This window comes from Salvia hispanica, chromosome 5, assembly GCF_029641045.1.
Source record: "Salvia hispanica isolate PSC_SH4W2 chromosome 5, Shi_PSC_v1, whole genome shotgun sequence".
NCBI classification, from domain to species: Eukaryota; Viridiplantae; Streptophyta; class Magnoliopsida; order Lamiales; family Lamiaceae; genus Salvia; species Salvia hispanica.
Window position 1 is genome coordinate 34,817,609 of NC_142696.1, and position 10,797 is coordinate 34,828,405.

Consider the following 10,797-nt stretch of genomic DNA (forward strand, 5'->3'; position numbering starts at 1 on the left):
TCCAAAAATAGATGTATGGCTTGGAGAAGTTTTTGTACATCAAAAAGTTTTGGTGTATAAGTGGAGATGATCTAAAAAGTGCCCATTTATTAAATGTCACAAGATTTTATTTAATAATAACTGTATTGTAGTATATTAAATGAAGGGATAGTAAAATAAGGATTTATTTTTTATTTTTAGAAATGATTTTTTTCTATTGGAATAAATATAAAAAAAAGTGAGTAGTCTTCGCTAGATAAAGGGAATATTAGTTAAATGAGCAGATCCCAGTTTAATCACATATAACCATAAAACTGTAGGGGACGAATACTGTATTACTTTACTGAAAAATACAAACATAGAAAAACACACATATTAAAGTGAGTATAATTTTAGTTGTACCGAAAAATATTTTTTAATTTAGAACACTGAATGTGAGTATTTTTAATGATAGATGCGAGTCTCGAATTCAAGCCGTAAAAAAGGAATGGGATTGTACGGTATTAAATAAAATTAAATGATGTTTGAATATATCGATGCTTTATTTATCTCCTAATGTCAGAAATGGCGAGTGATCATCGTCTCAAACAAAAACATTAAAAAATAGAGTCACATTTTTCGCCCATTCTCGAAATTTTCTTTCGTAAACCAAAAGTGATATTGTCCCAAATTCGAAAAATATTTTCACGTGTGGTGTTTAATGGAGTAGTATAGTGTACTTAATTGGACTAGTTAATATCCACCACTAATCGTATTCGTATATTTAAATATCGTAAATTTTGCACTCAATAAACGGTTATTTTAATTGTAAGAAAAAATATTTATGAACGATTGTGTCAAATTTAAGTTGCAAACCGCAGGAAAAAGAGATAAATAATGATAGGTTAACTTATAATCAAATAATCAATCATAGTTGAATGAATCGATACTCTAATGATATCTTAAATACAAAAAAAAAAATTAGAAAAAAAAAGTGATTATTCCCCTCGTGTGAAAGTGAAACTAACAAATTGTAGGACTATGAATTTTATCACATTTTTCACTGAAAATCTCTCCGCAAAGACGGTTGCGTGTCCCCACGTGGGAATATAGCTTTTGCATTTCAATTTTCGGTGTAAAAAATATCTACACACTAATGATTTCTAAGGTTATAATGCATAGTTTTACACTTTTACTTATCATCTGCACATATATACGCATTATATTTTTATAGAAATTGAAATTTAAAACAAAAATAGTACTCCAGCAGTATATGTTAGAGACTAACTTTGCATAACTGGCATGACCGTTAGTTTTTTGACGGAACCGTCAAACAAGAACCACTTCGACAAGGATTTCATTTGTTATGGATCTATTTTTCAAAAAATAAATGTTTTGGACTAAATTCATATTTTGGTCATATGTTTCGGACCAAAATCATTCCATAGTAATGGAGGCAAAACTTTTCGGCACGGAGATTAAGAAAAAATGTGTTAGGTGAGTTAAGTAAAGGAAGAATAAAGTGGAAAATGAAAAAGGTAGAGAGGTGAAGAGAGAAAAAAGTAAGAGAGAGTAAAATAGGTGCGGAAAAATGTGTTGACTTTTACTAAAAAGGAAAATGACTCTATTAATATGGAGCGTACTAAAATAGCAAAATGACTCTATTACTATGGAATGGAAGGAGTATTAGATTAGATTTGAATTTTTTCAACATCATTAAATTTAATTTAAGTATGCTTTCAAGAATAAAATAAAAAAAGATAAGAAATGTGATTAATAATATTCAAAGATGTATTTATTGTTTCAAAGAAATGGAAAAAAGAAATGTGATTAGTAGTCCCTCCCATTTTTTTGTTTGTCAGTACTATTACCCAATCAAAAATACATATAGGAGTATACATAAACGAGATCAGTTTGTTGAACTTAATACCTCTTTCCTCTTTCCTCTTTCCCCTTTCACACACAATCTCTCTCTCTCTAAATAATTGAATTAATTGTGTACTGGGTTCCTCGTTTCCTGCGTCCTTATCTTCAATATAAACCACATGCGAAATCTCCAAGCTTGAGAAGAAACACAAATTAACTAAGAAGAAGAGAAGAGAAGAGAAGAGAGATGGCGCAGATGCTACTCCATGGAGATCTTCACGCCACTGTTTATGAGGTCGACAAATTGCACATTGGTGCCGTCGGCTTGTTTTTCCGTAAGGTAATTCGCTCTTGTTTTTCCACTTTTTTTTTCTTCTTCTTCTTCTATTTTATTAATCGTGATTATCGAAGCCAGTCATCTTATTTTTACAAAATTACTTTCATAAATCCATGTTTATTCTAAATTATTTTATGTTCCTCAACTTTTTACTTTTTCTGTGCAAGTATTATTTAACTTTGACTTTAAAAGTACATTAATCCAATTTACCCTTTTTATCGCAAAGCGCAACATTTGAAGATTTTTTAAATATGTGGCCGAGACCAAGATTCCTGATCGGGATTGGATATTTGTCATTTTTTTAATATATTAAGCTGAAATCAAGATTTGACGCTTGTATGTGGTTCTCTCTTTCGAATCGTGTCATACTATTATTTTCTGTGGTCGTGTTACAACTAATTTTGCATTCAACTATTTTAATATCAATCCGTTGCCACATCTAATTTTTGGTGAAAGCGATGGTTTACTTCTAGATCTGTATAAATACGTGTAATAGTAATAATTAAAACGACACAAATATCAATTGTGATTTATTTTGAGGTGTATGGAACTTAATTACAAACGGTACTAATAGTACTGTTTTAAAGAAAAAAAATTGACTTCACACCAAAACCTTACCATGAATACTTAATTACTGTCGTAGAACGTTGATAAACAATAAAGAATGATGACCAGTTGATAGAAGCCATCATGAAGTTATTAAAATAAGGAGCCGTTGATGTTGACTGATTGGCTTTCAAGCTTAAAATATCATTCTCGTGCATTATTTCTATTGGCCTTCTTATTTTTTAATATCCTTAAGCTAACATATAAGACTAAATAAATCAATCTACTGCAAAAATAGGCTCGATTTGATAAAAATATGTTCAGCTAAGCTTGATAGGGTAATGAATCGAGTTTATTAGTAGTAATTGGTAGGTTTATAAATTACGTTGGAAATGAATGTTATACTAGTGTGTGCACGTATTTTTGTTTCATCTTAATGAACGATTTGAATAGCATTGGTTTATTAGATAAGAATGACACCTTCTTTACTTGAAAGTTTAATAAAAATGATAGTACTATGATTTAACGCTTATTAATACTATAACTATTATAGAAATATTACAAATTATATATAGAAAAAACATAATAATACTTCATCCATCTTTCAACACTCAAACTCTTGAAAAATATTACACCACCATTTGAATGCATTGCGGGAAATTTGAATGATTTCGGTTCACTAATGAGACCCAATTTATTGGAAGACGATGAACATAGTGATAATACATGTGTGCAAAATGCAGGCAGTAGAAGGCGTGGAGAACGTGCTGGGGTTCGGCGATACCTCCTCGAAGATGTACGCGACCATCGACCTCGAACGAGCCCGCGTCGGCCGAACCCGTAAGCTCGACCAAACTGCAAACCCCAGATGGTACGAGTCCTTCCACATCTACTGCGCCCACATGGCCTCCGAGGTCGTCGTCAGCGTCAAGCTCAGCAAGCCCGTTGGCGCCGAGCTCATCGGCCGCGCCTACTTACCCGTCTCCGACCTCCTCAAAGGCGACGAGATCGACACCTGGCTCGAGATCCTCGACACCAACCGCAAGCCCATCGATGGCAATTCCAAGATCCACGTCAAGCTCCACTACTTTGACGTCAGCCGCGAGCGCTTCTACGCTCGCGGCCTCAAGACCCCCAACTTCCCGGGGGTGCCTTACACTTTCTTCCCGCAGAGGAAGGAGTGTAAGGTCACGCTGTACCAGGACGCCCACGTCCCCGATGAATTCATCCCCCGGATACCCCTCTCCGGGGGCAAATTCTACGAGCCTCACCGCTGCTGGGAGGACATCTTCGACGCCATAAACGACGCCAAGCACTTCATATACATCACGGGGTGGTCTGTTTACACGGAGATCACTCTTGTGAGGGACACGCGGCGCCCCAAGGCTGGCGGGGACGCCACCCTTGGGGAGCTCCTTCTCAGGAAGGCCAACGAGGGCGTCCGCGTCCTCATGCTGGTGTGGGACGACCGGACCTCCGTTGGCTTCCTGAAGACGGACGGATTGATGGTCACGCACGACGAGGAGACGTTCAACTACTTCAACGGGACTGAGGTGCACTGCGTGCTCTGCGGGCGCAACCCGGACGATGGGGCGACCTTGGTGCAGAACATCGCCATCGGGACGATGTTCACGCACCATCAGAAGTCGGTGGTGGTGGACGCCGCCATGCCTGGCAGCGGTGACCAGATGAGGAGGATCGTGAGCTTCGTGGGCGGGATCGATCTCTGCGATGGGCGTTACGACACGCAGTTTCACCCGCTTTTCCGGACGCTGGCCACCTCCCACCACGACGATTTCCATCAGGGGAACATCGAGGGCGCCACCATCACGAAAGGCGGGCCGAGGGAGCCGTGGCACGACATACATTGCAAGCTGGAAGGCCCCGCCGCGTGGGATGTCCTGTTTAATTTCGAGCAGAGGTGGAGGAAACAGGGAGAGAAGGACTTGCTCCTCGAGATGAATGAGCTCCGGAGCATCATAATCCCACCGTCTCCGGTGACATTCCCTGATGATCCGGAGACGTGGAACGTGCAGGTCTTCCGTTCCATTGACGGAGGAGCAGCCTTTGGCTTCCCGGACAAACCCGAGGAGGCGGCCAAGGTCGGCCTCGTGAGCGGGAAAGACAACATCATCGACCGGAGCATACAGGACGCCTACATCCACGCTATTCGCAGGGCGAACAGGTTCCTCTACATCGAGAATCAGTACTTCCTAGGCAGCTCCTTCGCGTGGAACTCCAAGGACATAAACGACGCGGATATTGAAGCACTGCACGTGATCCCGAGGGAGATCTCGCTCAAAATCGCATCGAAGATCGAGAGAGGGGAGCCCTTCCGAGTCTACGTGGTTCTCCCTATGTGGCCGGAGGGATTCCCTGAAAGCCAGTCCGTTCAGGCGATACTCGACTGGCAGAGGAGGACGATGCAGATGATGTACACTGACATCATCGAAACCCTCCGGGCCAAAGGAATCGTGGCCAACCCCAGGGACTACTTGACCTTCTTCTGCCTCGGCAACAGGGAGGTCAAGAAGCCCGGGGAGTACGAGCCTGCTGAAAAACCTGACCCCAACTCAGACTACGGCAGAGCTCAGGCGAACAGGAGGACCATGATCTACGTCCACTCCAAGATGATGATCGGTACGTTAATAAATTAAATTAAAATATTCATAGCAAATAAACGCAGAACAAACTCATACGTAGTCAACATGATGTGCAGTGGACGACGAGTACATCATCGTTGGATCGGCCAACATCAACGAGAGGTCGATGGCGGGGTCGAGGGACTCGGAGATCGCGATGGGGGCGTACCAGCCTTACCATCTGTCAGGGGAGCAGCCGGCGAGAGGGCAGGTGCATGGCTTCCGGATGGCGCTGTGGTACGAGCACATGGGGATGCTCGACAACTCGTTTAGCTATCCGGAGAGTCTCGAGTGTATTCAGAAAGTGAACGGGATTGCGAGGCAGAATTGGGATGAATACACGCGGGAGGGGTTGGAGAGGGACCTTCCGGCCCACCTGCTCAACTATCCGGTCGAGGTGGCGGAGGACGGGACGGTAACGCAGCTGCCGGGGATGGAGAATTTTCCCGATACCAATGCTCGAGTTCTTGGCACCAAGGCTGCTTATATCCCTCCTATTCTTACTACTTGATTTAGCTTTATTTGCGTGTCTTTAATAAGAAATCATCCATCTATCTTCAACTATAATAAATCAGTTGCGGTTGATCTGTTGTATGAACCTTGATTGATTAATGCCAGTGTTTTGGGTGCATGTCAAGTCTTCGATGTATGGTTTCTTGCATTCAAATTGATGTGCACTTGGGATTACTTCAATTAAGACTGTCCACACTAGAAATAGGTCAGTCATTGACCAGCTACTCTCTCTCCCTGCCACGTCAGCAGCACTAAAAATCCATCTGCCACATCAGATTTAGGCCCGCCATAGGCCAGCCGCAATAAAAATAATTCAAAAACAACTACATTTACGGAATTAGACACAAAATACGGAATTAAATTTACGACACATATACGGGAAAAATTCGTTAATTTTATTTAAATAAAAAAAAGTACATTAACTAAAAATCAAAAAAATTACATAATAAAAAAAAATCCGGGCTTCCACACACGAGCCACCGCCCCACTCTACTCCTCACTAATTTATTAAAAAAATACATTAAAAAATGTTAGTATGTCTTGAATCTGTTATAGTTTGCCGCCCCACCCGACGCTATGACATGTTTCTGTTTTAGGTCTTAATTTTGTATTAGGCCTAGTTGTTGTTGTCCATCGCTAGATGTTGCTCTTGTACAGAAATTTAGTGAGAGAGAAAATTGCGTTTATATAGTTTTTCAAAAATTAAAAAAAAATAAAAAATAGCGCTAGCCGATCGCTGGCCGATCGGCACGCCACAATGGCGGCCAGCGCCATCAAATCGGCTAGCCCACGCCGATTTTCGGCTGGCCGATCGCAATGGTTCGGCTAGCCGACCGGCTAGCGACGCGAATCGGCTAGCTGGTGGGCTAGTCGCCATTGTGGATGCTCTGATAATGCGGTTGATACAAATTTCTCTCTTGAAAAATGTGTAATATGTATGGAACAAATAACATTCATTTTCTAGTAATAATGATGGGCAATTGAAACTAAAAATAAAAATATAATTATCTCATATTAATTGGTATATAGAGAGAATTGAATTATTTAATACAAGTATAGGTCTCATAAGATCTTCTGTCAATAATCGGTTTTAGGAGGGTGGCTGAAAGGTTGGTTTTGTCTGTGGTCTCTACGCGTTCAAATAGGAAATAGCAGTTTCCCTAGATCCAGCAAGTCCACCAGATCACTCGGTCTAGGAACTCGTGGGTCGCGAGGAATCCCGGTCGTCGGACACACAGAGCACTTTTTCTTTAAAAAACCCTCAACCACTTTACTAAACCTAGTATAGGGAAGTAGGGATCGATCCCACATGGAAGGATGCGTATTACTCATGTTCAAGGATTTGGGAGTGTTTTTGGTGTTGGCTGCTGCCACGCATTTTCTTGGGTTGAGGAAAATCAAAATTAACTTGACTTGGGAACTTTTAAAATATTCTTAAACTAACAGCTAGACCTAAGAAATAAACCTACTGTGGGGACCATATCTGAAAAAGTAAGGTACGACTAAAAAGTTGGCAGAATAACTAACTCTTGTACCGACTGACAATGACATCGTCTTCTACAACCAAAATTGTGTAAAACTTCTTAAGAAAAGCAGCATGAGCAAAATAAAAAAAACAGAGCTAGTGACTTGAAATCAAATTTATGCATAATAACGAAGAACTTAACAGATCTGCATACCCTAGACGAAGTAAAATAGAAACCAAGAAGAAAAAAACAAGATCTATCGAACTACTATCTTTCCACACGTCGAATACAACCTCAGACGCTAAATTCACTCCGGATCCAAGCGTCCGACATGAACTCCAAACAGCAGAAACTCTCCATCACGTCAGATTTAAAAAAAAAAAAGAACTCCGAATACTCAAACAACCACAGATCTGTCACCAAATTCCACATCAAACACCTCAACATCAACATAAACAGAGATCGACATAACAATTGAAGAAATAAGCTAACAGCAGAGAGATCTATGCAAAATGACTTGAAATTTAACCACTAAACGCAGATCCACGAATGGTAAAACAATTAAGCATCATCATCATCAAGTTCGACTCCCAAAAGTGAAGTTCGACGGTGAAAACAAGCAAAACAACTGAAATTAAAGGTAATTGTCTCTTCGCCCTCACTCGGACGGTGTTGCCAAACACGAGATTTTCTAAAAAGTACCCAGCCGATCACGACTACCCCAGATCCATTCCCAAGTGTATGTAAAGTGTGTGAGCTAAGAAGAGTAAAAAAAAACTATCCCCTTTGCGTTGCATGCTCTTCTATATATATAGGCGTTTGAGTGGGCCCAGCGAGGTATAGATAAGACTTTGTTGCCCTCAGCTGTACACTCCTCTGTCACGCCAATTTTCCTTGTAAATCCTGCTCACTTCGTTCCTTTCCCTCGCTAGACCATCTCCTTCATTACTTCCTTGATCTAGCGATTTTCTTCACACACCTGGCTTAGGAAACGTGTTAGACCCAGCAAATTATAACATTTTTCGCACATTACCGATGCATGAAATTAGCCTTATCAAACTGCTCACACTTAAACCATACTTGTCCTCAAGTATAAAGACAAAAAAAGAAAAATAATAAGGCAAATTTCAAGCAAGGTTATCTCTTGACCGACTCCTAGACCTAGACACAAAAAAAACTAAGAAATATATGAAAATCATACAAACACGTAAAACACATATACATGAGCTAGTTTCAATTTTAGGCATCTGTCCCCACAAGATTAAGGTCAATCCAATAGTTTGCACTACTCCAAATAGGCCCTTTCCCTTCCTTTACCTAGCCAATCTGTCAGCTTGTCAAGATAGCTTTCTACTTACCCAATTGTTGGGTTCACTCAATCACTCAATCCTCACCAGGGATGTTAGGATCGATTCTCTCTTAAGTTAATGCTACACCACTGAAGCGTTAGGTTATGAGAGTTTCTCCTTCCTGGGTCAGGCTATTATCATTCCTGTTTTTAGACCATTTTCCCACCCTGGACTTCGTCCAGCTTATTCCTCCTCTTTTCTATTTTTTTTTTCTCTTCTCTTTTTTTTTTTTTTTTTTTTTTTAATTTTGCTTTGTCCAGCTTATTCCTCCATTTCTCCTTTCTTCTGGACTTCGTCCAGCTTATAACGCCTTTCCCTGGACTTCGTCCAGCTTATACCTTCATAACCCATTTCCCAATTTTTTTCTCCTTCATAGCTCTTCTCCCTAAGCATTCAGTGGTGGCCCTTAAACATGTGTTAGCTCAAAGTTATCTGAGGTCTATAACTCACTATATAGTAGGGCTTCACAACTAAGTAAGTAGAGGCATTCTCCGTCGTTCTTGCTTCACTCAAATTAACTAGGCTTATTTAAGGAAAAAGCTTCTAAGTTGAAATGCCTCCTATCTTCAATTACTTTCACTAAGGGGAGCATGCCGTATTATATCCACTGGCTCATATGACAACACTTAAGACTAACAGACTCTTAATATGCAATACGGGTAATGCATTGACTCCTCTCCCCCTCCCACTTCACTCAAGCTTGTCCCTAAGCCATCGTCGTGAAGGGGGAACAGAGAGATCAATGCAAAATAATCAAACAAAATAATAAAACTTCTCACACTTAGACCAAGCAATGGGCTAAGTGGGAGAAGAAACACAGGAAACATAGGAAAACAAACACAACAACAGAAAACACAAACTTCTCACACTTAGACCACGCAGTGGGCTAAGTGGGAGAAGATATAACAAATATTAAACACATATATAACAGATAAATGAAAAAAAAAAACGAAAATTACGGCATATTAAAAGTTACTTGGTCAAGAGATGATTGGTCATTTCTGGGGCTGGCTCCCTCGAGAGCCAGACTGGGGTGGGATTCCGGGTGGGGTCACTTTCACTTTTTTCTTGGCTGGCTGCTCCAGCTCTTCTTCCTCCTGTGTTGTTTGTTTAGATTTTGATTTTGGTGGGGCTGGAACTTGCACGGGAATGGTCGGGGAGATCAACTGGAGCGACTGCTGTGGTCGCTTGACGAAGGGACTGCTCTGAGTGGGCTGCCTGACTTCACTGCTAGACCCAGGAGTTGTCCTCGACTGGATCAAGGGGAGCGTCTGCTGCATCCACTTCAACATTTTCATTGAAAGCTCCACCGCTTCCGTCATCCTATCATTCTGTTTGGCACACTTCTCCGCCAAATCAGCAATATTTCCCCTCAGGGTCTGTACTTCCTCACGATTTCCCATCAATTCCTTCCTTATCCCACCGAGCTCCTTTATCATTTCTCTCCTCATCATCTGCATCTCCTTTTTCACGTCCTGGACTTCCTTGCGCAGCTCTTCAACCTCTTCACTCGGCATGGCTTCCTCGGCTTCCTCCTGCTCTGCCTTCACCTTGTCTCCCAACGAATAGAAGAGAGTCCTGGTGCCTTGAGTCTGCAGCAACCCCTTGTTGAAGAAATAATCAACACTAAACACCTCTGGGGGTTCGCACATGACTACTAGCGGAGCGGCCTTGGCAATTCTCATGTCTATATTTCTCTGGAGGTAAGAGCCGATGAGGTGGCAGGTGTACATATGACGCCCCGGGTTGCTCGTCATTTGGTGGCACGCCTGCGCCAACCAGTATCCGAGGTGTACCTTAATACCCTTCGCCATGCACCATGTGAAGTAGAGATCGGTAGTAGTGAGAGCTGAATTCGCACTGCGCCAACCAGTATCCGAGGACCCGGTCTTCGATGTGGGAGGCTATGGAGTAGCTGGATTTAAACGCCCCTGATTTAGGGTGCGTGACCAGTTCCCATGCTGTCTGTACTTTGAAATCAGACGTGTTCTTTGGCATCCCGACCATCCTGTCATTCCACGCCCCCTCTTCATCTTCTGCCTGGGTGAACAACCCCATCCGCAAAGAACACTCCCTAATGCTCAACTCGTACTCCTGATTAAAAAGTCTGAATGTGATAG

General features: G+C 41.5%; 1 protein-coding gene across 1 annotated transcript; it reads left to right on the forward strand.

Annotated features, from left to right (window-relative positions):
- Nucleotides 1–1,850: 1,850 nt before the first annotated feature.
- On the forward strand, nucleotides 1,851–5,980 carry LOC125188639 (phospholipase D alpha 1-like). Its single transcript, XM_048085610.2, has 3 exons — nucleotides 1,851–2,164; nucleotides 3,451–5,347; nucleotides 5,427–5,980. Exons 1-3 carry the CDS (start codon nucleotides 2,072–2,074, stop codon nucleotides 5,858–5,860), a joined length of 2,424 nt encoding a protein of 807 aa, XP_047941567.1. The 5' UTR covers nucleotides 1,851–2,071; the 3' UTR covers nucleotides 5,861–5,980.
- The last annotated feature ends 4,817 nt before the right edge of the window (nucleotides 5,981–10,797 follow it).